At 46.1% G+C, this 27,931-nt stretch overlaps 1 protein-coding gene across 4 annotated transcripts; it reads right to left on the bottom strand.

Annotated features, from left to right (window-relative positions):
• Positions 1-27,930, bottom strand: SH2D3C (SH2 domain containing 3C). 4 transcript variants are annotated; one of them, XM_074211088.1, is made up of 12 exons: positions 27,772-27,930; positions 23,941-24,427; positions 15,811-15,850; positions 11,722-11,850; positions 10,088-10,536; positions 8,539-8,663; positions 6,039-6,607; positions 5,464-5,579; positions 4,812-4,983; positions 3,383-3,494; positions 2,401-2,607; positions 1-919 (listed from the first exon to the last, which is right to left on the bottom strand). In XM_074211088.1, exons 1-12 carry the CDS (start codon positions 27,806-27,808, stop codon positions 744-746), a joined length of 2,619 nt encoding a protein of 872 aa, XP_074067189.1. In that variant the 5' UTR covers positions 27,809-27,930; the 3' UTR covers positions 1-743. The 4 variants fall into 4 exon arrangements, with proteins under 4 accessions (XP_074067189.1, XP_074067190.1, XP_074067192.1 ...); XM_074211089.1 differs by lacking the exons at positions 23,941-24,427; positions 27,772-27,930 and adding an exon at positions 20,911-23,933; XM_074211090.1 differs by lacking the exons at positions 23,941-24,427; positions 27,772-27,930 and adding an exon at positions 22,391-23,933 and having other exon boundaries at positions 2-919.
• Between the last annotated feature and the right edge of the window lies 1 nt (position 27,931).

The following is a 27,931-nucleotide window of genomic DNA, read 5'->3' as shown; positions in this document are numbered from 1 at the left end:
AGAGGAGCCTGGATTTTTTGACAATCCTCCAAGGAGAGTAGATCCCCTTTCCCAACTCTTTAAGGCAAGGTGAAGAAGATCCAGAAAGGTTTATTGTATGAAAGAAAGAACACAACATCTGTACATCTATTTACAGAATGAACTGGACTTATTTACAGCAAAACTGAGTCTCTTCCTAGGAGAGGAAGGAGAAGGAGGGAACCGGAGACTCAGAGTCAGGAATAAAATGGACTCTGATTGACATATAGGCGACCAGGGAGTGGGAAAGAATTGGAGAAGTAAGGGAAGGAGTGAAAGGGAGGGGCTCTGGGGCCTTCCTCTCAGGAGGTCCACTGAACGTGTGGAGGAAAAATAAGGGAGTAGGTTGGGAGCAAGGTGGCAGGATCATTATAGGTGCTCAGGGAAGATGGGGAAGACACCAGGAGAGGCTTAGGAGGTATTCTTTGAACAGTGGCGGTCAGGGGTACCAGGGAGGGAATAAGGGCTGAAGTGGGGGACTGTCCTGAGCACTATATGGCCCTTTCCAAGTCCCAAAGGCTCTAACAACCCCATGTCCCTCAGATGGATGCCTCCAGTGTATATTTGGACAGTCTGGCTTCTTTCTGTATTGCGAGGATTTTGGTCTGTGTCCAGCCCCAGGCCTGCAGGGGGGATGATATCCATCTCTCCCCCTTTCTCCTCCCCCAAATGCTGCCTGCAGCCATGAGGGTGGGGAGTGTGGGGTGATGGAGAGCACGGGAAGGCTACAGTTCACTGGAACGGACTGCAGGCTCCAGTTTGTGGGAGAGGGCGGTGAGGACCTTGTCAAACTTCTCATAGCGAAGGGCCTGACTGCTGGCCGCCCCCTGACTTCCCCAGAGGAGGCGCATCTGGAATTCTGTGCTGAACACTTCCAGAAGCTCTGGGAGGGCTTGGAATCCTGTGGGGAGAAAATGAAGTGAGTCCCCAGGATCAGCCCCAGCATCAACTCCCATTGCCCAAAACCAGTCTTTGAACTCACCTGGAAGCCAGCAACAGCCCTCCTGCTCTGCTAGGCTAAATCTTATTCATCAGCTCAAGTCTCCCTTCTACCACCAAATCTTCTATGGTCATTCTAACACCTAGAGACCTCTCCCACCTCTGACACCCATATCACTTTCTCTATACCCTTTATTTGGCATAATACTTGTATGACTGTCTTTGAAAGACTGAATAAAAATATATTTATTAAGTATAAGATTACATACAAAGCACGGGGGAATATATTTATTACATAAACTATTTCACACCCACTCATATCTCTCCCCAACTATGCTATAAGCTTCCTGAAGATAGGGATTTTGTCCTATTTATTAAAATCCATTAAAAAATTCATTGCACATCTATCTCATCAAGTGTACTCTTTAGGTGCTGGGGAACTATAAAATCTGGTTAAGATACAGTCCCTTGCTTAGGGAAGCTTGAAGTGTAATGGGAGTATAAGATACAAGCATAGTAATCACAATAACATAATATGACATGTTCAGTGTGAAAAAGAAATACAATGGCAAGTGCTCTGGGAGGTCCAAGTGAGGTCATTACTGCCTAGAGGGATCAAGGAAGGCTTCTTAATGGAGGTGACATTTAAATTGCACCTTAAAGAATGGGTGGGAATTCAACTGGTTTGTCTTGAAAAGAGTACTAAGCTCTACAAATCTATGTTAAATTAAATGAAGAAAGGAGGATAATGAAAGTAGAAAAAGAAGAGACAAACACAGAGACACACACAGAGAGAGACAAGAGACAGAATCAAAGAGGAATGAATGAGAGAAAGAATGAAAGAATGAGAGAAATGCAAGAGAGTCAGACAGAAAGACAGACAAGAGACAGAATAAGACAGTCAGAAAGAGAAAGAGACAGAAAGACACAAAGAATAAGAGACAAAAGAGATATGAGAGAGAGACAGACAAGAGACAGAGAGTAAGAGAGAGTCAGAGTGAATGACTAGAGAGAGGGGAAGACTGAGAAAGAAACAGAAAAAGACAGACAGACCAGAGAGAAAGAGAGAGACAGACAGAAATAGTAAGACACACAGAAAGAGAGATCAGAGAGACAGCACAAGAGACAGAGAGGCAGAGAAAGAGGCAGAAAAAGAGACAGAAAGACAGAGAAAGACACACATAAAGAGAAACAGAGAAAAACAGAGACAAAACAGAGAAAGAGACAGAGAGAGAGAGACAGAGAAAAGGGAGACTAGAAGAAAGGTGAGAAAAAAATAGAGAAAGGAAAAGAGCTAGAAAAGAACATGGTCCACAAGCCTCAACTGCCCCAAAGAGCTCTTTTAGACCACCAGCCTTGATGATGCTCTTGAGACAGGCAGAGTGTCCCCCTTGAGCCCACCCGGTCACTGTGATTCCATGTTCAGGTTCCACAGTGCCTTACCCTGAAGCTTGACCTCTGCATTGGTGTGGTACAGGCCTCCATGATGGGCGACAGTGCGGGCAGCCTCCAAGTGGGCAAGGACGACTTCCACACCATGCTCTGTGCTTTCCCAAGGCTCTGGGCCCTCTGCAGGTGCAGCGTCACATTCCAGAAGGGTGATGAGGGGTAGCACATGAGGGAAGGTTGTGTTGCTCAGTGGGGGGCTGTCTGCGTTTGAGAATAAACAGATAGGAGGCTTAGTCTTCCATCTACTGCAACCTCCTAGTGCATTAGATCTCTGTAAGGATGGGGGGAGCCATGTTAGGCCCATGTTGGATCTATGCTCCTAAAGGTTCTTCAACCCCCATCCCTGATCCATAAACACCTCTTCCTCTGCATTATTGATCCAAAGAAAGACTTAGAAAGAATTACAAAGAGTCAGAGCTAGGAGGCTTTAGAACATGAAATATTATAGTCAGAAAGGGACCTTAGAGTTTATCTACAATGGAAAAAAAAGACCCAAGGCAATGGAATAACATGGCCCCAGATCACACAGCCAGTTCATGGAAAAAACTGAGATTAAAACTCAGGTCTCTTAAATCCCCAAATATGGTCTTCTTTGTAAACCGCATTGCCCCAAATGGGAGCCATGTGGGAGCTTCCTTTCCTACACCCTACATACCTTGTTCACACAAAATAATTGTAAAGCACTTAGATGAGTTCTATCACAAAGCAAGCACTATATAAATGTTGATTCTTATTAGTTATCTAGACCTACAGGGGCCAGGGTACCCTGGGTCAGGGAAGAGAGAAGACCAAAAGTCACTCCATTTACTAGACTCCCTTGATTTAGGAGAGGAGTTTGGTCCCTGTTTGACCCTGGTCTCTGCTGTCCCTTCCTGAGGCCTGAGTAGTGCTAGGCCTCTAACTGTCAGACCCCTTGAAGTGGGTGGGAATGGGGTACATGCTGGGGGGGTTGGGAAGGGCCCCAGGGGCAGCTTACCTTTGCCTTCATTGAGGCTTTTCAGGAAGGGCTTCAACTTCTTCTCATAGAGGATGGCCCCTTCTGTGTGTCGCTGCCGCAGAGTCATCCAGGTTTGCTCTAGTCGTGAGATCTGGGTGTAGGGGGAGGGAGGGTGGATACAGAACACATGGAATGGTAGATGAGTCAGAGGAGAGGGAAGGGACAGGGGTCCTTGCTGTGGCTGTCAGGTGTGGGTATATTTTTTACTTCCAAAAACTTAGCATAGTAAGCCCTCAATATTTTGTCATGATTAGTTTTCCAATTCAATGAGCCATCACTGAGTACTTGTCATTGCTTTGGGTACAGATTTGTAGTTCCACCAGTGGATACAAGGTCACAACTGTTCTGTAATTTATAATCTAGAGCAGAAACACTGGACCTGAACCACATTAAACTTTAACTGGAAAATATTTAACACAATAAATAAAAATACATTGAGACATAGATAATGTTAACATGTGGTTTTCTAAGTTAATATATGGCCCAAAGGATTCCTTAAGTATAGTTTAGTGGCCTCTGTTTCTATTTCAGTTTGACACCCCTCCTCTAGTGAGTTACCTAGGGGTCTGAGAATTTATGTAGCTTTCCTACATCATACAGTTTACTTGTGTTAGAGGCTAGACTCAGACTTGGATCTTCCTGATTCCAAGGACAGCACTCTTTACAGCTAAGCCTCTTAAAGTTATGAAACCTAAATTTACAAAACTGGATCAATTTGGCAAGAGAAGGGTGGAGATGGGTGGGGAAAAGGAGGGAAGGTTACTCATCACTTATGTTACAAAATCATTTTTTTTCATTTTGACAAGAAGATTCTGTTCAAATTCCTTAAAACAATAAGACTTCACTTTGTAGGGTGAATTCTTTGGGATAGGGGAACTCCCTCTACCAATCCAGTTCTGCACCTGCTCTTTGTTTTGCAGTGTGGGAGGAGCTGCCTGAGGCATTCAGAGTTTATGTGACTTGTCCAAGAATAGGCCTTGCCCACATTCAAAGAGTAAGACTTGAACCTAACTCTGCCCATTATATCAGTTTCTTCTTCCTCTCTAAAGCACCTTTCAATGCATTTAAAATGTCGTTTAAAACAAAATTTAGTTGGAACTGAGATCCTCAAAATACAAATCAATTGTTCTTTCCCCGGTTTTATTTTGGTTTCATTTGATTTACAGACAGTGCAGAGGAATTGGTAGGCCTCTAACCTCCACTGACATTCCCAGCTAGCTATATGCTTCTCTTAGGCAATGCAGCCACTCTACTGCTCCTGCTCAAGGCAGACTGGGGACCCCCTAAGCGAGTCCCTCACAAAGGGATTCAACCTGCTGTGGGGCAGGCAGGCAGGGAAAGGGATCTTGACTGTCAACCATGACCCAAAGGGAGGAAGGGAGAGAGGAAGGGAGGGAGGGACTTCTACCTGGGCCATGTCTAAGGCACTCATGACTGCTGCAAAGCTGAACATGTTGCCCATAGTTCCCCGGAGCTCTGCCGCCAGCTGAATGGTCTTGTGCAGCAGGGCTGCCCGCTCCTCTGTGGAGCCTGTGCAGCCCAGGATGTCTACAGCCAGCATGATGGACATGGTGTGGAACCTGTCAGAGGATGAGAGGAGGGGGTCAGAGAAAAGGGAGAGGCTAACTAGATAGGTGTTGGGGAGGAGGAGGAGGAAGGGCTGCATGGAAGCCAGGACCGAATGGGAAATAACTCAGATTAGTCAACTGAGTATGAGGTGTGGGACTAGGGAAATGAGAAACTCAGGATCTAGGATCAAGTGTGGAAAAGGACCTTAGAGCTAATAAAGTTCAAACCAATCATTTATACATAAGGTGGAAACTAGAGGGGCTTACCGATTGGTCCAAAGTCACAGAAGTGATAGCACAGGGATGGAATTCAAACTCAAACTATTCTAGGGACAAGAATGATCTGCATCCTGGAATGTGAATGGTCTCCGAATGGTCCATCCATAACTTGGGAAACCTCCACATAAATGGACTTGGGGATGCCAGATCCTGGGGCTTTTCAAGTGAACCCAACCTGTCTTCTCCCCACCAGCCTCTGAGACCCTTTCTCACCGTTCCAGCAGGTCCAGTCTGAGCTGCCGACCGTGGGGGAGTGTTAGCAGCTCCATGCCCGAGCAGACTCCCATGAGCCCTTGCATCTCCTTGGTAACGCCCAGTATCCTAGCAACCTGCCGGGATGCCCAGAGAGCTGATTAATCTCCTCTCATTGGGGAAGGGGCCAGAAGCAAGGGGTCAGGGAAAGAGGAATCATGGAGTTAAAGAATATGAAGGCTGGAAAGAGACTTTAGGGGTCATCTAGTCCACAGTGTTCATTTTATAAATAAATTACCAGTGATACAGAGAGTGAAAGGACTTTGCTAAGGTCCCACAGCTAGTTAGTGATGGAGCTGGGGTATCCCTGTTCATTCATAGGGTCATAGGATTTTAAGCTAGGAGGACCTTAGGGGTTGTCCAAACCAACCCCCTCATTTTATAAATGTAATATATACAGTAAATATATAAATATTGTAAATAGCAGATACTGGGGAAGTGGAAGGGGGAGTGGAATAAGCCCCCTCTCTGAGCAGTCCCAGGGAATAGCCAAAAGACCAGCTCTCCCCCTTTCCTGTCCCATTTCAAGCCCTTACCAGACAGTCAACTTTGGTGACATGCCGGGCTAATGTCTTGGCATCCACATCAGCAAGCAGTTCTTTCACTTTCTTAAGGATGCTCATCTCCAATGGTTTGTTGTCCTTGGGAATCAATAATGACTGGAAGGTGGTGGGGTTGAAGGAAGAAGTCACCTCTATGACAGGCAGCATGAAGCCTCCACCCTGGTCCCCTTCATGGGGTCCATTCTCTGGTGCCCGTCCACCTATCAAGTGCTGTCCTTCTTCCACCTTCAGTCGTTCTACATAGCTCTTTACCCCACCAAGGCGGGTTGGGGGTTCAGGTGCCACACGTTCTCGGCTGCCCCTTATGGGTGGCTGAAGCTGGCAGTAGTGGCCAGAGTCTGGGTCACTGTAGCTGTTGAGGGATGGGGATGGGGAGGCCTGGCGATAGCTATGACAAGGGGTGGGATGGACGCTGTTGCTTGGCTCACTGAGTGGCTTGGTGCCATTTCCTGGGCACAGCTGGGGTTCACTGGAACGGCGGATGACAGGGGAAGCAGGTGTCATGCCAGCAGATGGAATGCCTGGAACATTTGTGCGAGTCACTGTAGAGACATAAAGGAAAAACTCATAGAACCAGAGGATATTTGAAACTAGAGATCAATTAACCCAATCTTCTTATTTTATAGATTAGAAAACTGCTTCATACAGGAAATAAGGACCAAAGTGAGATTTGAACCCAGGCCTTCTGCCTCCACATCAATGTCTTCCCACTACATTAGTGACTAAGGCTGAGAACCAAAGACACAGACAGTGAAACCTCATGCTCTTCCCATCACCCTTATTAAGCTGACTTTGGTTCACCCCTGAATGAGTCTTCCTCCCTCCCCATCATGGTGTGGCAAGCTGAACATTCTTCATCCAAGTGACTTGAGACCAAGCCTGGTATTATATACCCTGAAACTTAGACATTCAGAATATAGAGCCTTTGAGCAATTGATGGTGCCCCTGAGAGAGTTAGCAGGACTGAATAAGCTCAGCAACTTCATGCTGTTTAGTATTTAAAATAAAAATGATTATTTTTAAAGGCTTGTTTAAGAATAATATTCTTTGTTGAGTCAAGTAATCTTTAAGAGAGGATTTGGAGTGATAGGGTTAAGTAGATAGAGCTTAGTGTGACTGAACTAAGAGAAGACCTGAGTTCAAAACTTGCATCTGAAACAGAACTACAACTGTGGCCATGGGTCAATTGCTTTACCTTTTAGTTCTCCAGGCAACTATCCCTGAAAGACTATAAATTACAGAGAATGCAGGTAAGTTTTGTTCTGGTAGTTCTCTATAACAATGAAATCACAGGTCTGGATAAATAAACTTTCATAGATAAGGGAAGTTTTCAAAAGGGAAGTTTATCTGCTGAATCCTCTTTGCATAAGGCATAGTGTAGTCATCTACAACAAAGTTAGGTAACATGGTTTTTAAAACAAAAAAGAAATGGGTGGGTGGCAGGAAGGCTGCCCCTGGGAATCAGGAAATTGAATTTAGCTCCTGACTCTGTGGTTATGGAGCTTTGTAGAAATCACCTCCCTTTTCTTTGCTCTAGTCTGTTGACTCCCTAAAACAAGAAGTCTTAGCATGCATTGGTAAAGGAAATTCCTTACCAGGAGATGCAAAGACAAACTAAATCATAGGTTTGGTCCAAAAAACAGGCTGCCTCCCTATACCCTTATTCCCCTGGGTTTTGCCTCTCCTTACTGGATTCTGAAGGAAAAAAAAAATCCATCCAGAGACTTCAACAAGGAAAGCTGTGCCTTTTTGAAATCCAAACTTTTCTGCATTGAAGATGACTCACAGGACTTCCTTTGCCTAGGGACCATGGAGTCACAGACAGTTATAGCCAACAAAAGTGAAAAAAAAAATTCCAAACAAAAAAGAAACAACAAACCCAAGATTGTGTGTAATGCACTGGAAATAATAATAGCTAGCACTTAATAATGTCTGCTATGTACTCAGCACTGTACTAAGTGATTTATGAATATTATCTCATTTATTCCTCACAACCACCCTGGGATGTAGGTGCTATTATTATCCTCATTTTACAATTGAAGAAACAGGGGCAGACAGTGACTTGTCCAGGTTCACGCAGTAAATCTGAGGTCACATTTGAACTCAGATCTTCCTTATGCTGGGCCTGGTCCAATATCTACTGTCACCTGTAGATACTTCTGGGAACTGGCTTTTTTGACTCCTTCTCCCCTTCATGTGGACATCTAATTTATTGATTTACGTTATTTCCACTAGAAGTTTGTTACTTTGGTTGGTGAATACATTCTGAGGTCTCGTGAGGGTTTGAAGAACAAGTCATTTTGTTATATCATCTATTAGGGAAGGTTACATGATGTGAATGACAGGTATTGATAGATTCATCAATCCCCCAACTAAAAGATCACATACACACAAACACACAAACCCCAATTTATAGTCAGAGGCTATTGGTACCCAGCCCTCCCTTCCCTTGTCCCTTCCTGCAGGGTCATACCAGTGGAATAAGCTGGTGATCCAGGGCTCTCAGAGATGGGAGACATGGGGGAGTGCAGGTCTGGGATCTGGTCCATGCTGAGGGCACAGTTTCGGATGGCATCACGGTGAGGGGGCAGAGACACACTGTAGACCAGAGAAGAGCGGAGTACATCTTCTCAGTTCACTATCTGGCTATCCCTACTTCTTGTCATCCTGTCTTGGGTCCCTCCAATATTCTACCTGACCTCCTCTCCCCTGCCTCCTATTTCTGTTCCCCATCCTTCCAGTTCAGGTTTCCTAACCCTAGATAACCCTAGATACATTCTCTGTAACTTCCTTTCCCCACATACCCCTCCTCTATCCTATAAAGTCTGAATTGATCAGTCTGAACATTGAAGGTTGAGGTTGGGGGGCTGGTTCATTCAACGACCAAGGAACCGAAGAAGCATGTCTGCAACTGATTCTTCCCCTCCTCGGTATTGAATCCCTTTCTAGGGTCAGGTTGCACAAGGTTTCCCCTGATTGTGTGACTGAGTTTCTGCTCTTCAGAGTGAATTCTAGTTGATGTAATCCCTTTATCCTTCCTTTCTTCCCTTTAGTTAACCCCTCACCCAGAGAATCTCTCTTTCCGAAACTGGCACAATTAACACAGAGTTTAGGATATGTATCTGGTTTTGTTTTTGGAGAATAAAATCAGAACCCTTCCTAGGGGAGGTTCATAGGAGAAGAAATCAAATGTACCATCTACCCCATGTGCTCCAGGGTGGAAAGACCTCTCTCCATTCCTTTGGATTGGCGAGGGCAGAGAAACTGGCAGGGATGATGAGAAAAACTAAAGGGAGGTGGCACATCTCCCTGAGCCATCAAGGCCTCATGCTATCTAGCACCTGGCTTCTTTGCCTGCATTGTGGTTCTTGGCACAACCTCAGCCTTTGATTCCAGACCACAAACATTTCTGCAGCTGCCCACCCAGGAATGATCCAGGCTCCAGCAGCACCAGGCCCTTTCCAACATTCTCAAACCCAGGATGAAAAGAGGCACCTCCTTACCCAGGAGGCACAAAGGGGACATGACCCAGGAGTGGCTTTCTTTCATTTATGCCATGAGGTTAAGTCCCAAGGATCCTATGGCTCTTTGATAAGCTATAAAAAGGACTTTGAGAAGAAATCTAGAAAAGTTTATAGGGAAGGAGAAAGGGGTCCTAGGTTTCAAGTGCCTGGGTCCTCTCCACAATAAGAATCTTCTAGAAGAAAATGTCCTAGGCACAGTTATTCCTTTCCTTGGGGAAAATGGGAGTGTTCACAGACTACTTTCTTCTCCTAGCTCTGCCACCAGGGTGACAAAAGTTTAGTTAAGGACTAGGCAGACAAGGAACCTCTCCTCAAAAAAACAAGGTGGGAACATTTTTGGTGGGCAGCATAGAACCACTGAACATAGAATGCCAAGGCTGGCAGGGACCTCAGTTTTGATCAGATATCATCAGAGATAAGACAAGTATTAGCTGTTACATTTTATAGAGGGAGAAACTAAGAGAAAAAAAAAGAAGTGATTTATTGCAGATGCCTTACCTGGTGGGGCAGCCCTCTCCCCTGGTTATCTTGTCTGCTGTCAATCCATCGGTCATGGTGACACTTCTCCTCTTCATATGACCTCCCTTCTGACTGGAGGGACTGGCAGGACCCCCAGACTTGCTGTGACCAAGCCCATAGCTGGCCTCCAGGTAACGCAATGGAAAGGTGCGGTTGATGGGACAGTAAATAATGGCTCCACTTTGCTCAGATACAGCCTTGCGGCTTCCCACATAATAGCGGACCAAGGCAGGCACATGATCAAAACTCTCTTGTTCAAAGAGGTATTGAATATGGGTATAGTTCTCACTGGCCTTCACCATAACCTTGTTGACCTTGAAGTGCAGGGGTTGGTTGTGCCAGCGACAGGTGAGGACATAGTCACCTAGGCTAGTTAGGGAATCACGAATGAGGAAGTCACCATTCCTTTGAACCAGGCTCTCTGAGACCTGTGGAGAAATGTATTCAGAACTTGACCTTGGGAAAAGGGAAGAGAGGGGAGAAGGGCAAGGGCATGCCAGTATCCAGACCCAGTGTACAAAGGGTTAAGCAAGTTCGCATTCAGATCTAAGCATTGAGGGGGAGAAGGGAGAGGGTCAGACCTATCTGGACTCACATCACTGAAATCAACATTATTATCACCACCACCATCACCATCATCACTCTTACTGTTCCTATATCACTAGTCTCATTAAATCATTGTCATTGCCACCATCCTCATTATCATTGCAGTCATTATCTCATATCTTCATCTGTCTTCTTGTCCTTTTTCCCACAAGTATAACCACTATTGTTATCACCATCTCACTTTCTCTTCCATCACTACTTTTACTTCCACTGGAGGGACTGGCATTGTCCAATACCATTATTATACCATGATTAACACCAACATTATTATCTCCATTGTTATCACTACCAAAGAGTATCTGAGCACTTCCCTGGAGAGAATATTCTATATTAAGCAACTGTTTGATTCCTGTTCACACAAACCTCATTTTTGTCTACATGGAAGTTTTCTTCCTAGTCTAGGAAGTATACACCAATTAGATTATTGTATTTTTCAAGTACATGAACAAACTCTGTCTTGTATGATGCATACATTGGGTTGGGACCAGGGCTAGGGCCGAAGATTGTGAGGTTGGACCATCAATTTTAGAAAGTTTAGCTATTTCCACTCCCAGGAAGAGGATTCAGAAATGCTTAAGCCTCTGGAAATATTGAATTACTAAGGCCCTTTCTGCCTCTAGCCACCACCTAGAAAGCCAGTGATACCCAAGTCATGAATGACACCTCCTGATTCTGTCACTCGCTACCTCTGTGATTATGACCATTTTTGTTCTCTGGGCCTCAGTTTCTTCATCTTTAAAATAAAGTGGTTGGATGAATTCAGAGATCCATTACAGCTCTAGGTCTAAAGTCCTAAGAACCCACCCCAGGCTGTGGGAAGGTCCACACTAACCCATCCTTCCACATACTCTGACCATCACTACGCTCAGACTTTCATCTCTTCCCCTGCCTCCAGTCAGATGAAGATGCAAGAACCATTTCCAAATCCCCAGAAGCTGGGTCCATCTGGATACAAGGCTACTGGAGAGCTGGAGCCAGGTTTCTGACATTTGGGGGCTCCCACTCACCTCTCGGGGAATTCGGCCATGGTACCAGGCATGGCTTCGGAGGTCAGTGCTGCTCAGTTTGAGCTCCTCCTCCAGTTCTTTGTGAAGTTTTTCCGGAGAAGAATCCAATATGTACTTTTCCTTTGAGAACTGGGAAAAGAAAGATAAGGATTGTTAGCCACAAATTGGGAATTCCTCACATCCTTATCTAATCCCTTTGCAAATAGCAATTTCCCCAACAATAAGGAGAATCCCTAGCTTGCCTCTGGACAGAACATTCCCATCCAGAATGCCACCCTGTGATATAGGCAGGGCAGAAATGAGTATTCACATTTAACAAATGATCAGGTAGAGACTCAGAAAAAAGAAAGGGAATTCCCAAGGTCACATGGAGAGTTACCGGAAGAGCCAGGATTTTCCAAACCTAGAGCTCCAAATGATAGTCAAGTCTTTTCCCACTACACTTATCTCTTTCTTCTCTCCAGTCATTATGACTTTGACACCTGATGCCCAGGTCCTCCCTCCTCCCTCCCCTCCTGCCACAGGTGTGAACTCGACAGGTTATTCTTGGCTCTTCCATCCCTAGTGGGCAGGAGGCTGACGGAATCCTGGAGAGACCCAGGGCCTAAGAGAATAGCACCAGGAGGGAGGAAGATGAGGGGTTGCTATTTTCCCTTATCAGGATAGGACAGGAAGAAAAGCAACTATCCAGTCTAAACGTGGAGGGAGGACACAAGAAAAATCTGTGCCTTGAAATCTTCCTCTGTCCATTCCCAACCTTGTTCATTACTTTAAGCAACTCCACTTCAAAACTCAAGAACCAGAGAGCTAAGGGAGATAATGTGTTTTAGTGGAAAAGAGCTCTTGACAATGTCTGTTCTACTGATGGGCTGTGTCACCTTATGTCACAGCTCCACTCAGATCCTTAGTTTGTCCCTGCTCTGACATTTCTGAGTGAAGAGTTGGAAAGGGCTAACAGACCCAACCCATGCAGACTACAGTTGAAAAGATCCCCCAATGCTTAGAGTAGGGGGAGACCTGAGTCCCTAGCATCTCTTGTCCTAGGGGTCCCCACATTAAACCCAGAGGGTTTATGCCCTAGGGTCTAGGGGAGGAGGAGATGCTGGAGGCCTGACTAGATGGATAGAGGAGAGTCCCCGGTGCTGCATCCGCTCTCTGCCCTGTCATTGGCCAGAGATGATCTCACTGCTTCCCAGCTTGCTGCTGTGTGATTGGCTGAGGCCGCAGGGATGCTGTTGTCAGCTGGATGGGGGCCAGTCATTCATGCAGGGCTTGGGGATGAGCATGTGTGAGAGAGGGGGAAAGAGGGAAAGGGAGAAATGATCAGCTCTGTCTCCCTGAAGGAGGCTGGAGTCTAAAAAGCAAAGTGAAAGCAGGGTGACAAAGCAACGACTGGGGGGGGGGACTAGTATCCTCCTTACAAGCCCCCCCTTCCACTTGGTTTCTCTTTTAACCCTTCCCATGCCTCAGTTTCCCAACCCTATGGAAGCCCAAGCATCCAAGATTGATGCTCATCCAGGGAGGCTGGAGTCCTTCCCTCCCCTGCCTCCTAGCTCTTGGTTAACTCTTTCAGTACCAGGTCTAATCCCATACCTGCCCTTGCCGAACTGGTTTCAGAGATCCCTGTGTCAGATGTGACAGAGCCCATGGGGCAACAGCTCAAAACCAACCCCCTGTCTTCAGGCAAGTCTCCAAAGGGCAGCTAAGTGGTTGGCACTTAAGCATCAGTAGAGTCCCAAGCTCCATAGCCTTTCCTCACCAACCCTCCTGCCCTCTGCACAGCCCTAGAACAGAAATCAGAGACCAGAGTCTTCTGGAAGAAGTCTCCTGGATACAATAAGAACAGTCCCCTTCTTCCCTACTATACTCTCTTTTTCTAAGTTTGAAAGGGTTCAGAGCTCCAGCTTGGTTGTGGAGGGGAAGGGGCTGGGGCAGAGGGGAACTTCTGGGTATGAAGAACCACTTGGCAGGAGCCAGTGACCCCATTGCTTCCCTCTGCCCCACAGAGCTCTAGCTGCAGGATGAGCTGGCACCAGGAGAGGCTCCGACCAGTTTCCTGAAATAAGAATTGGAGATGCGGATGCTCTCTCCAAGAGCCTCCATCCACAGGGGAAGAGGATGGCAAAGGCAGAAGGAGGGTGTTCCCCCTGTCACCCAGAAGTGACAAGGACCTTGAGCTTGGTGATGGGAGTCAGGGAGAGAGCAGCACCCTCTCCTTTCTGAGTGGGGGTAGGTCCCCCTTTTCCTCACCTTGCGGCAGACCAGTCAGCCCCGCAGTAGTCACCCACCCACCCCCTTACACTTCAAGTGGGCAGCATCCGTTTGTCTCTTCTGACCCCAAACATGAAGCCAGTAGGCAAGAGGGGGTCCTTTACTAGCCACAAGCCCCACAACCCAGACTAAGAATGACATGGTCCCCTGCCTACCGCCACTGTCCCCTCGGCTCCTAGACAACTGGCCCCTGGTCCAGGACATGACTTCACCTGACCCCCGAAGCCCTGAGGCAAAGGGCATCCTCTGGCCTCCCTCCCAGCAGCCCCCGACCCCTCACCTGCACGAAGGAGCCCCGGTAGAAGCAGCATGCCGCTGCTGACAGAGCACTCCACAGGCTGCAGCGCTCCGTCATCGCTGGCCGCTCTGGGCTCTGGGCCCGGGGGCAGCAGGAGCCGAAGGACGCACTGGGGTTAGGAGGCTGGTAGGGGGCTGGCGCACTGAGATGGGCAGAGCTGGGCTGGGACCAGGGCTGGGGCCACCAGCAGCAGCTCAGCTTGGGTCTGTGCCTCTTCCTCAATTACCTCATCTCCTTGTTAGGGGAGGAGCAGGGAGTGGAGGGAGGGAGGGAGGGGCGGGGAGACCCCACCCCCCTAGCCAGCCAGGGAGAGGGGAGGGGGCTATTGTTCCTCCCTCAGCCTGCCTCCAGCCTCGCCCCCTCCTCCCTCCCTTCTCTCAGATCCCCTTTCCCTTTTTCTCCTTTCTGGAGTGCTGGCCAGCTCCATCCCGGGTGTCCTAGGCTTTGCGGTAGGAAGGACTCAGGGAGAAAGGGTCGTGCCCCCAGTAGGAATTACCATGCGAGGAGGGCTCTGGGGAAGCTGACGAGAGAGCCCCCTGAGAGAACTTTATACTGGGGTCCTAGGTGGGGAGAAAGGGCTAAGGACATCTCGTGCTCTGTGCTGGGGGGCGGGGCGGCGCTAAAGATTCCCCTACATAAACATCTTATGGAAGGAGTGAGTTCAGAATCAATCAGTTGTAATGAGCAATAATAAGAATAATAAATCCTATTTTCATTAAAAGAACAAATTAAGGGACTCTCTTCCCTACAAATAGACTTTTAAAATGTTCCTTTTAAAATATTAGAAACATAAAATTTTAGAATTCCACAGCTAGGTCATTCCTAAACTTCCCTTTCAGTGTGATTATTATTATTGTTGTTGTTGTTGTTAATCTTATTTGAGCTTCCTCTCAATGCAGTAAGCCTTCAGTGATAACTGAAGAGGTTAAAGGTTAAAGAGGAAAAAGGATGTTGGATTTGGAGTCAACCAACCAGTCAACTACTTCTAAGTATTGTGCTAAATCCTAGGGATTTAGAGAGAGACTCTGCTTTCAAGGAACTCAGTGAAAAGATCTGGGATTCCTATCCTGCTAGTTCACTATCCATGTGACCTTGGGCAACTCATTTGCCTCCTTTAGGCCTCAATTTTCTCATCTACAAAAATGATGGGATTCAGCTAGATCTCTGAAGTCACTTCCAGTTCTAAACCTAGGATACCATTACCTCCCGTTCTGCCCAGCGACGCAGCAGTTCCACTGCTGGACAGCTCTACTTGACCTCTCCTCTGTTGAGCTGAAATCTGCCTTGGCTTTTGTTCTGTCGTTTTCTCTCCCTTGTGATGAAACCATCTCCTTTTTCCAGACTATTGCTCATATGATAATGTATTCCAGACTCTTTATCAGTCTGTCATCTTAAGGATAAGGAACATTGGCAAGTAGTGAAAGGAACTAATAATGCTGGAAGATCTGGGTTCTAATCTCAGCTCTGAGATCCATCTAGGATAGGGAAAGAAAGGGAAAGAAAGATAATGGAGTACTCACCTTTACATAGTCCCCTCCTGATTCCAGACCACTATGGACACTACAAAGAACAGAGGAGAATGAATGCTCCCAACCATTCCTACTTGTACATCCACCCAAACCCCATCAAACTGATCCATTTGGAGGACTCCTCTGATGTAAGGTGCTTGGTAAACAGTAAGCACTTAATAAAAGCTTCATGATTGATTGGAGGATTGGTGGGTAAAGTGAGGGATTAGGGAAAGTAAGGGCTAAGATGTCTCCTATAGACAGGACTGTGTCAGATACATTCTGAACCTTTCTCAGTAACCTCTCTTGAAACAGGGGTGTCATGGCACCAAGCTAGGTGTCAAGACACCTGGGTGTTAGTCTTGCCTTTTTGATGACTCTAAAATCTCATGATTCTATTCTCGTGCCATGTGACCTTGGGCAAGTCACCATCCTTTTCTGTATCTTAGTTCCCCTTCCCCCAGGAAAATGACCTGATTCATAGCTACATTCCCTTTCTGCTCTTTAGTTTAATGATTCAAGTTACCACTCCCTACCATAGCAGCAGCAGAAAATATTCCCAAATTTTTGCCCCAATTTTCATCCTATAATTTAGCCACAGTCATCTAAGGTAGACAGAGGGATCCCCCGAATAGTCCCAAATTCCTTCTTGAGGGGCATATGGCAGGGAGATAGAATGAGGCATTCCACTATGCCCCCTCCGACCCCACCCTGTTTTTCCCGGGTGAGGTGGTTCATCCTACGGTTTCCGGCCATTCAGGTCAGGATATCCTTCCACTTCTGGGAACAGGGAGGGCCTGGGACATTAGGATCGCACAAATGTTTCCTCTGGCTTTTCCTGCCTACGTTCCTCCCACCTAGGACCTGGTGGCTGAAGGGCAAAGCCCTGGGGAACCCAAGAAGGCAAAAGGGCAGGCAGAGCCAAGAAACAGTTGTTGAGTCTGAGGGTCAAGGTCTCATGAGGCATGAGGCTGTAGAATGAGTTTGAGGTAGACAGAAGGTGCAAAGAGAAGAACTTTGGGCTGCATCCTGAAAGGAAACCTGCTTCCAGATTCAGTTTGGTTACTCACTGGCTTTGAGATGATGAGCAAATCCCTTCCCCTCACTAGGCCTCAGTTTTCTTATCTTGAAAAAGAGAAGGATGGATCTAGATGACTCTCTTTGCTCAAATAATAATAGAATCTATCCAGATTAATTCAATTACCTTATGTTCACCTGATTCTTCTCCAGTATTATCAAATCCAGTAAAAAAAATCAGCTCCATTAATTAAGTATATTAATTATTTAAAAATAGATGATTCTATTCATCTATTTTTATATTTTTATTTTGCAAACTCACAAGGTGTTCAATTATTCAATAATAACAAAGATTGAGATAATCAGTTCAATTAATTATTTGATTAAGCAGCATTAATTAATTAATTGATAACACAAGTCAACCTATTTTGATTATTAATGCTTAATTCCTTCATTAGCTTAAATAATTATGCTAATAAGTAGTTTTAATAATCCATTTCTCCCCTTTTCAGAGAGTTCATTGCACTTTTCAATATGATATTCCCCTTTCAGTTTCCTACAGTAAAATGACTCTCTTTGGATGAGAAAGAAAAGGAGAAGGAATCAATCCCAAGTCCTTCAGCAAGCTGGCTGCTGACCTGGGACCTTAGCCCCTCTGGACATAAGCCAAGAAGTGTCAAGGGATGGCCACTTCCTGTTCTTGTCCCCAGTCTTTGAGGAAAAGGTTCTTAAAATTCAGGGATGACATCTCAAAAAATTAGTGAAGAGGACAGACCACAGCCTTCTGGTAACAACCAAGATGAGATCTTTCTTTTGGTGAAACAAAGAATCCCAGAAACTCCTAGTGCTGAACTGCCAGATTCTGGGTGGGTGGTAGCAAATATTTTGAATGGTTATAAAGTATTTTTCCAGAAAGAAATTCCACAAGGGAGATTTTCTTTTTGAAAATTTGATACCTCATTCATTCATTCATTCACCATAGAATATGTGCCACTTTAATGTTCAAGAAGCTTCTGGGTACATATTTGTCATATAGGTCACACCCTTTTACTGGTTTATTCACCAATAATTCACAGGAGAACCCCAGAGAAAAGAGAGTAAAGGGGAGCTTTTCTGAAGCAGATTAGCAGGACTCTGAGAATCTGGGTGACTTCCTCTGAATCTCTGTATTACCTTGGGAGGTACTGTGTTGGGGGAGGGTGTGTCTGTCCCTAGGATTTCTATACCAGGAGCTGTCTGAAGGTTTGGCCATAGTGTCTCAAGGTTGGACACAACTAGGTCTTCTGCTTTCTCTCTGGTGTATCTGTATCAGAACTTGTGGGACCTTTGTATTTAGGGGATCTTTGTAGTTTGTAGGGTGACAGCTGAAAAGTTCAGTCTGATCATCACCAGGGAGACCAGATGCTGAACTCATCACATGTCAAGGGAATAGAAGTTCCTTGAGAATAGGAATTGCTATTGGATTGGAGTGGTTGTTGTTTGGTCTTTGTAGCTATCATGGGGCCTGGCACATAGCATATACCTAATCAATGTTGCAATTGGTTGATAAAGAGAGAGGGAGCTCAGTTTCCCCACCTGTGGCTGGCTTCCCTGTAAACTCAGAGATACATAGAAGGGTGACATTTTTGTGTTCCCCGCTAAATATGACCTAGCCTTTCTCAGCCTATGTGACCCTTAGGCTTGAATCCTTCCCTTCTCCTGACCAAAATCCATAGAAAAACAACCACTCACAATGCACAACATTCTAATTGCTACTCATCCAAACCCCCAGTCTCCCAGCACTACAGGAGACAAGGAGAGAATATCAATAGTAAATGTCTTAGTTTGCCTAGCACTCTAAAGTTTGCAAAGCACTTTTGCATCCATTATTTCAACTCTCATAAAGTCCCTTGAGGTCAGCAGTTACTATTCCCACATAACAGATGAGAAAACTGAGGACCAGGGAAGAACCAACTGCAATTGTTGGAACCAAGCCAGATGGGATTTGAAAGACAGCATATTCAGGGACAACTAATGACTATAGCAGGTCAGAGATAGAAGGGAACTAAGAAAGAAGGCAGTTCCTACACAGGCAGGCCTATACTTCTTTCATATTCCCTTGATTTTTCCAACAGATCAAAATGGAAACCCTGTTGGACAGGAATGTAAGAGATTGCCCCTTCCCATTTTAAAGATGGGGGAAGTAAGGCCAGAGACCTGAAGTAATGCTCCCAAGGACACATAGTAAGAGGCAGAGCTGGGGCAGACTAGTAATAACTGTCATCTATTTAGCCCTTTACAATTTGAAAGTACTTTGACATCAACCATTACATTTCAGCCTTCCAAATATCTGTGAAAGGTAGAGGGGTCAAATGTACTGGTAGGTCACATATATCCCACAACACTTCCCAGTGAGCCTGAACAAGATACCAGGTTAAAATATAACTGGGAAATATGTAACAAAATGAATAGAAATAAAATTGAACACAGATAATAATACATTTTAAAACTAAGTCAATATGCAGCCTGCATGAATCCTTTTGTTAAGATTAGTGGCCCCTCTTTCTATTTGAGTTTGACACCACTGCTATAAGGTATTGTATTCCTCATTTTACATATGGGGGATACTGAGGCTTAGAGAATGTGCTGTTTGCCCAGGATTAAATAGCTAGTAAGATTTGGAGGTAGGATTTTATCCCAGATCTTTCTTGATTTCTAGCCCTACCCTACATTGTTCTGACCAGTCAGTTCAATACTCCCTCTCTTTAGGCAATGGATTAAGATTTCGGGCTGACCCAGGCTCCGAGAGCAGCAACAGTGCCAAATCTCAAGGGAGAGGGTGGGCAAGGTGGGTAGCAGCAGCAGCAGCAACAACCAAAGCAGCATGTGTTCTGCAGGTGGATAGTGGACAGGTGGGTAGCCTGTAGGGTATCTGCCCACCTAGGAGTCAAGAAAAGCTGAGGTCCCCTGGGGCTGGGATCCATGTCTCTGGCTTAAGTGGTGCTAAGTGGAGACAGGGATATGGGGAGTCGGAATGCCAAGGAATCTGACTCCAGAGTCCTCCAAGCAAGACAACTCCTCCCCGCCCCCAGCCTAGCCCCAAGTCCTTCGCCCAAGATTCCCACAGTCAGAGTTGTCTGAGGGTCTCAGGGATTGTGAGAAAGCTGAGGAGGGAGCTGAGGCAGGATGCTGGGAGCAGGAGGTCAGCTGCTGGGGAGGCGGGAAGGAGGGGTGGCTCTTCCAGTTGACAGGCCCCAGCCGTCATGCCCCAGCCCTGGAACATCCACCCCCTACTCCAGCACTCACAGCCTGGGGACAGGATGACTGGAAATATACCCTCCTCTTCAATCTCTGCCCCCCCCCCCAAAGCTGGTAATCGCTAACAGATGCCCTGTTACTGACGTCATCCCAAGAGACCAAGGGGGTCGGGACCGAGGGACTCCTGGGGCCGGGGCATTCTTGGACAGGAGTCAACATTCCAAATGGTGATGAGGGAGGGGGAACCAGAGCTCCCCCACCCCGCCCCTCCATCCCCCTGAGGTAAGAGCTGCAACTCCGGCTCTGGACCTCTTCTCAGGGGCCTGGCAGGAGCTGACACAATAGATCAGGGAATGAGGAAAATCACATTCCCCCCACCAGCTACAGCTCAGAGCATGGTCCTGCCCTCTTGTAGGTCCCCAATCTCCCTTTAAGTCCAAGTAGGTCCCTTCTACCCTGGTTCTGTCATGGGTACCTTTGGTAAAGTCCATGGACTCCTCAGAATAATGTTTTTAAATGCATAGAATAAAATTCATAAGATTGCAAAGAAAATAAGTTATATTGAAATAAAGATGTCATTTTCCCCATCCAAGCTCACAGACTCCCTGAAATCTATCTTTAGATCTTTTTAAAGGAAGCTTGGTCTAGCAGATATTTTGAGAGTTGTAGTATAATAGAACGACCTCTGGATAAGGGTCACAAGTCAAGGGTTCAAGTCCCATTTTTCTTAGTGACCTATTGGGTGACCTTAGGTGAGTTATTATCCCTCTCTGGGCCTCAGTTCCCTTCTCTGTATGGAAGAGTTCTTCCAGTTATGGCATTCTAAAATTCTAAATGTTCTTAAAGGGTGCCCAATACCTGTTCCTGTTGCCCTCTTTGCCATGAGAGAGAGGAATACTTCTCCTGGGCATTCTCAGTTTCAGCAATTCCTTAAAGGGATGGATGAGCTAGTGCCTCCTTCTATTTAGAGACTTCCCTCCCTTGTATCCCGCCCCCTTCTCACCCGGTGATCTCAGCAGTGAGTTCCGCTGGGACTCTCATGGAGAGGGATGGGGAGGAACTTCTGCAGCCCTCACCTCTTCACCTTCCTTCCTCCCCAACCAGGTGCAGCCCAGTCTCAGGGAGGAGGAGGAGGATACAGAGGGATAAGCCCAGGATGAAGAAGGCTGATGTAAAATGGAAAGAATACCACTGACCACTAACTCTGGTCTTGGCTTAATTCCTTCCCTTTTCTGTGCTTCAGTTTTCTCTTCTCAAAGAAGGCTGGTCTTGATCACTAAAGTCTGAATTCTATGATCCATACTGGGGATCTTGACTCAGGCCAGGTAGAGTCTGATTCCCTGGACCAGGAGGGATGAATACTTAGTCCATTCTCTCTCATCACACCAGAGTCTGAGACTGCACTCTGAGGGTCTTGAGCCAGGAGATCTGGGCAAGACTCACTAGACTAGAACACAAAGGATCTAAGAATCTTCTCATCTAAACCCTTCATTTTACAGATGAGGAAATTAAGGAACGTGACTCTATTGCGGCATAATAAGATGTGGGGGTGGAGAAGGGGAGGAATGAGTCTGGGAGAGATGCTATCAGAAATGTTAGGGGGCTCCTAAGCTGGGAGCCCAAAGACCATGGCCCTCTCCCAAGTCCACGAATCTTATCCTAAGTCCTTGGCCTCTATCTCTCTGTGCTGTGCAGGTTTCCCTAAGTTCACCAACAGGAAACTAAAATGAGTTTGTTATTTTTAATACTCTAGGGACTGATAAAATTTTGGGGGCAGGGCTGGGAAGTGGAGAAGGAAATGAGAACTTGGGTAGGGGTCTGAGAACTGGACACCCCAGGGTTTCTGGACCTGGGTGCTAGTTCTGCAAGGCAGACCTGTCAAACTCTCGCTACAGGTTCTTGTTGTTGGGAGAAAGGGTGCTCCACATTACACTAAAGCCTCTCCTCTGTAAGAGTGAATGGCTGAGACCTTTCAAGTTAGTAGCAGATTTTTGCCTCTTAGACAATCAAAAGGAGAAGTGTTTGGTATATCTGGACTCTTGGGACAGATGCGGGCATGTCTGGATGCCCAGTTCTCTTGTCTGTCTACCTATTTCCCAGATTTCTCTACCCAGATTGTCCCCTTCACTATTCTCTTCCTCCAGTGTGACCTTGGGTAAGTTACTTCTCCTTTCTGGGCCTCAGTTTCCCCATTTCTAAAATGAACAGATTGGTCAGGGTGATCCCAAATGTCTGTTTTGCCCCAGCATTCTAACTCAAATTTAAGTCCTGTTGATTTTATAATACAGGAATCACCCAACAGGATGAGGGGTATCCATGGGGTACCCAACTTACTCACCCTCTGTGGCCCAGGGTATGGTACCTCCTGCCAACCTCCGTCATCTGGCTCTTTGGGTTTCTGGTTCCACAGCTCCAGCCAGAGAAAACTTCTAGACCCTCCGTTCAAGTCCCTCTCTCTCCGGCGACTGAGCATCAGGGCTGAACTTTGGAGGATGGACTGGAGCTAGGAACCCCTCCCCTCCAGCTGTCCTGCCCACAGTTCCTCCCCCTCCCCTCCTCCAACTCTTGGAACGCTGGGATGTTGGCTATTGACAGCTGAAGCCTGAGAAGAGGAGGAAATGGTCAGCCCCCTCAGACCTCATCCTCCACCCCCAACCCCAAGATCTCAGGGGGCCTGCATAGGGTAGGATTAGGACCGGAAATCACAGAGTAATGGAGAAAGCCCTGGATGTTGAACTCAGATGCTCCAGACCTTGATGGGTCCCTTTTACCTCTTAAGTTTCAATTTCATCCTCTATCAAATGAGGAAGCCCTTTCACGGTTGCCAAGATCCTTCCCATTTCTCCCATTTCATGAAATCTCACCTCCTCAGTGAAGCCCACCCTCTTAACTTTCATATATTCTGCATATCTCTTGTACATACATATCATTTTCCCCATTAGAAAGTGTACTCTTGGGAGGCAGTTAGGTGGTACAGGATGGAGCATTGATCCTGGATTCAGAAGAACCTGAGTTCAAATCTGACCTCAGACACTTGATATTAGCAACTATTTGACCTTGGGTAAGTCACTTAACCCCATTGCCCCACCAAAAATGTATACTCCTTGAAAGCAGGAAGTTCATTTTTTTGACTTTCTTCATGTCCCCAGGGCTAAGCTTGGCATGTATTAACATATTTAATAAATGCTTATAGACTGACTGACCAACCAAATGAATGGATGAAGTGTCCTTAAATGAACTCTAAGCACAAACGATACTGCTCTAGGTCTGACTCTGCTCATTTTTCTGCTTCTACAAGATTATAAGCTCCATGAAGGTAGGGAACAATTAACTTCCCAAGTCACCCTCTAATCCTCCAACAATGCACATGTTAGTTATTCAAGGAATATTTGGCAAATGAACAGTGTTCCCAACATTCCTTTTGTCTAGCCTCCTCCTAGATAGTCACAGACCTCTTTGGTCATTACAAGTTGGGCTGCATTGGGTTCAGGTTCTCCTCACCCTCTTAAAATTCCAACAACTGATATTTATGTAGAGTTTTAAAGATTGCAAAGCACCTTCCACACTTTATTTCATTTAATCATTATGATAATCATTATGTGAGGTAGGGGCTACAAAAGATTTTTTTTTCTGCCCAGACCTGTGATTTCATCCCCCCCTCTGATCCTCCTTACATCCAAAATCTTTTTTGCCATTGTTAGTCTTAGAGAGCTCTCAAAGGTCATACATGGCTTGTCCAGGAGCAGACAGGTCTGTGGACTTGGTCTTTCTGTCCCTACAGTTAAGACCAGACTTATGTCCATGACAGCAAGCATGTGGTCCAACACTGTCGTCTCTGGGGATAGATCCACCCTTCTAAGCCTGCACTCTTTCCAGAAGGGCACTTACCTTTCTCCTGGAGTATCTTTCTCTTTGGGAGCTTCTCCCACGGACTGTCCAACCTCCAATCTAGGGTCTATGTGCTGTGTTTCTGGGGAGCCCTCCAAGGGCCCTGGATGACACAGGGCAACATTTCGCTTGGTAGTACCCACTTCCTCTTCTGGTGAGGAGGAGATGAGGACTGGGATGTCAGGCAGCTCCCGGGACATCAGACTAGGAGCAGGGGAGCTTTCCTCTTTGTGGGGCTGCTGTTCCTTCTGGCGACCACTGCCTTTCTTAGACCCTGGCCGAGGCATAGTGCCCATGTGACTGTACATGTCACTGGAACGGGCATAAGCCCCGGGGCTCTTGGGTACAGTGATCATATCATCTTGTGTGTTCTCAAAGGCATCTGGCAGCTGGTGAGTCTGGTTATTAACCGAAGCTGAGGAACGTCGGAAGGTAAAGGTCCGGGGAAGATTAGAAAGACTTCCGAAGGCCTTTAACTTGAAGAACTCTGGTCAAAGTGAATGAACAAGAGAGTGACATTTCAGTACCTGATACAAAGGTAACTGCAATAATAACTAGGCTGTATATAAGTGTCTCTAGATTGTACAGTAGTATATAGACTGCTGAACCTGGAGTCAGAGGACATAGACTCAAAACCCACCCCAGACACTTCCTAGCTGTGTGACCCTGGGCAAGTCACTTAACCTCTGCCTCGCTTTCCTCATCTATAAAATGGAGATAATCAGCTCCCAGATTGCTCTAACATTCTACCGGCTGGTTTTCTAAGACAAAAGAATCTAATAATAATACCTAGTTATTATACTTTAGTTATTATATAGAACTTCAGTTTGCAAAGCATCTTTATAAGCATTGTCTCATTTGATCCTGACATTTGATCTCTCTCTGGGAGAGAGATAGTGTTATTGACCTCATTTTACAGAGGAGGGAATAGAGAGAGAGCAGTTGGGTGCTCAGGATCACATAGCTAAGAAAGTGGGTCTGAATCAGGATTTGAACTCAGCTCTTCCTGAATTCAGGTCCAATTCTTTATCCCAGGGTCACCTAGCTCAACATCAAGTGCTGATGAACCCTGATTACTGATCCCCATTTTAGGAAATGTTCACTGGGTGAAAAGAGAGTGGGAACTGTGGATGAAGGCTAAAAACCTGTGTATGTGAATACATGAGAGTGTGTGAGAGTGTGTGTGAGTGTATGTGACAGTGAATGTGCGTGTGTATGAGAATATCCTTACTGTCTGTGTGGGAGACTGTATACCTGGTTATGGGTGAGTGAGATGGTTTTGAGGGTATGTGTGGGTGTGCCTAAGGGTGCATTCACTCATGAATGTGAAGGTTGCCCTCCTCCCTTTCCCGCTAGTGGGGCCTCAAGCTCCGCCCAGGCCACTAACACCCAGCAGCCCTTGCTTTGGGGTGATAACATCTCCCCACATCCTGGGGTGTGTGAGTACAGACCCTCTGGCTCCCAGGCTGTCCCTCTTCACAAATTTAGGTCAGAGGCAAGCTCCTCATTTTCTGCTTCCTTTTGCTCCCTAGAGCTCCAAGAATTAACCAAGCTGACCAGTTCTCACAGGCCTCCATATCTCCAGCTTTGACCTTCCAAGTCTTCACGAGGGGATGGCGCTAGCTAGACCAGAACCCGTAATACACACCATCATAAACCAAAAACATACATATCTCCTCTCTGTCTCTGTGTCTGTCTGTGTCTGTGCCTCTGTCTCTGTCTGTCTCTGTCTCTGTCTCTCTGTCTCTCTCTGTCTCTCTCTCTCTCTGTCTCTCTCTCTCTCTCTCTCTCTCTCTCTCTCTCTCTCTCTCTCTCTCTCTTTCATAGCAATCTACATTAAGCCAACCCAGAAAACTCTGCACCAAGAACCTATTTGACCTTCAGTGAGTCACTTCCCTTCACATCTCAGTTTCCCCATCTGTAAAATAGATCTAACTTGCCTCTTTTACCAGGTTATCAGACTGATTAATTCATTTCAATTTGTCAAACATTTATTGGCACAGGAGACCATATACTAGGTACTAGGCAAACAAAAATAGAAATGAAAATCCTTGCCCTCACAGAGCTTATTTTCTGCTGAGAGGAAATGATAAGTAACAGAGATAAGTAAATATAAAGTTATTTCAGTTGGAAAGAGGGCTTAATAGCTTGAGAGAATCAAGAAAGGCTTCACAGAGAAGGTGGCAGACCATTAGGACCCTAAAGGAAGACAATGTTTATGAGAAGCATCAGGGAAGTAAAGAGCTCTATGAGGAAGAGGTGAGGAATGATTAGGGGGTGGGGATAGGAATAGCAAAGTGGGGGGAGAAGTGATTAACCCAATGAAGAGCAAACTCTCTCAATAAAACTACAAGAAGTGGGAAGAGGGAGTTCTCTGACACCCCCATGCCCAAAACATACATACTCACACAGAAAGACACATACACTCACAGACTTCAATCAGATTCCCACCAGGCTGAAGATGTGGTTACTGTTATCTTTTTAGGCCAGACCCCGTGGGGAGGCTGAGCCTGATGGTACTGTCTATCATAGGGGAAGACTCTTTGGGGGCTCATTATACACAAGTCCAAGGATGGGAGAATCCATCCACTATGGGGGAGGGTGGAGGAAATGTTGAGGAGTCAATCCAACAGTTAACAAGCATTTAAACACCTATTAAACTCTGGGGGTTACAAAGAAAGCAAAAATAAAAACTCACTGTCTTGTGGGGGGTGACAGCATGCAAACAATTATATTCAAATAAGATACATACAGGATAAATTGGAAATAGTCATCAGAGGAAGGCCCTGGCTCAAAAAAAGTGAGATTGCAAAAGGTTTCTGAAGATAGGACTGAAGGAAGCAAAAGAAATCAGGAACCTAGTTTTTGGGGGACCGAGACCCTGAGAGAGAGTGGCCTCCATTACCTTACACTGAGGTTAATATATCCTTTGAAGGAAGAGGAGGTGCTGTTGACTCTGTAATCCTCTACCCCTACCCCCATCTCCCGGCACCTTTTATAAGGTCAAGGTCAAAGACCACTTTCACTCTGAAACTTGCCCAAGCATTACCACCAGAATCAGGATGCTCTCTCCTTAAGTTCTTAGAGCACCTTTGCTTTGGAACTCTGCCACCATCGTTATAATTTGGTTGTGGTAGTGGTTGTTACCTCTCTCACACCATTTTCCATGTTGCAGTTGGTTATTTGTGGATATGTCCTCTCTCCCCTGGCAACAGGGACCAAGTCTTATCAGTTTGTATATCCCATAAAACATTAAAAAAATATTTTTGTATGTTCCCATCAAATGCTGAGCACCACTGAAGTTGAACTGAAATTCAACCAACCAACCATTATTTTACTGAGCAAGTACCTATTACCAACAAGACATCATATTAGGGCCCCTTGAAACATTGCATCCATTCCCTCAAGGAGTTTATAGTGGAGTTAAATTGAAATTTCCCCAAATTTGGTTCCTGGCTACCATGAGCCCTCCACTACCTCGGCTGCGCCTGAACGGTGCAGAAAAATAGCTTGTTACCGAAGGGGCCTGGGTTCAAGTTTTATCAATTATTTATCCATGTGACCTTGGATAAGTCACTTAACCTGAGTTTCTTGATCTGTAAAAACGAGGGAATTCGATCGGATGACCTCTGTGGTCTCTTCCAGTTCTGGATCTAGGCTCCTGTGACCTAGGCCAGGAGGCATCGGCTAGAAAGCCGCCTCTGTCTCTTCCAGGAGGGAGGGAGGAGGGGAGGCCGACGTCGTGCAAGCCCAACTTTGGGGGAAGCCCACACTCAAACTCCCCGTCCCTGAACTCCGAAAGTGGGGAAAGAGAAAGACCCCAACACTCACTGAATTTCTTCCCCGTCTTCTTGGGAGCCTCGGTCATTTTGGAAGGCGAGGAGAACCGGAGAGGTGAGGAGGAGCCTCCGGGGATGCCGACACATCAGTTGGGGGAGCTGCCCCTTCCCCTTTCTCCCCGTCCCCTCTCTGCCTCGTTCACTTTCTCAGT

The sequence above is a fragment of the Macrotis lagotis genome, chromosome 1 (genome assembly GCF_037893015.1).
Source record: "Macrotis lagotis isolate mMagLag1 chromosome 1, bilby.v1.9.chrom.fasta, whole genome shotgun sequence".
Taxonomy (NCBI): Eukaryota; Metazoa; Chordata; class Mammalia; order Peramelemorphia; family Peramelidae; genus Macrotis; species Macrotis lagotis.
This window is presented reverse-complemented; position numbering and strand designations above follow the sequence as displayed.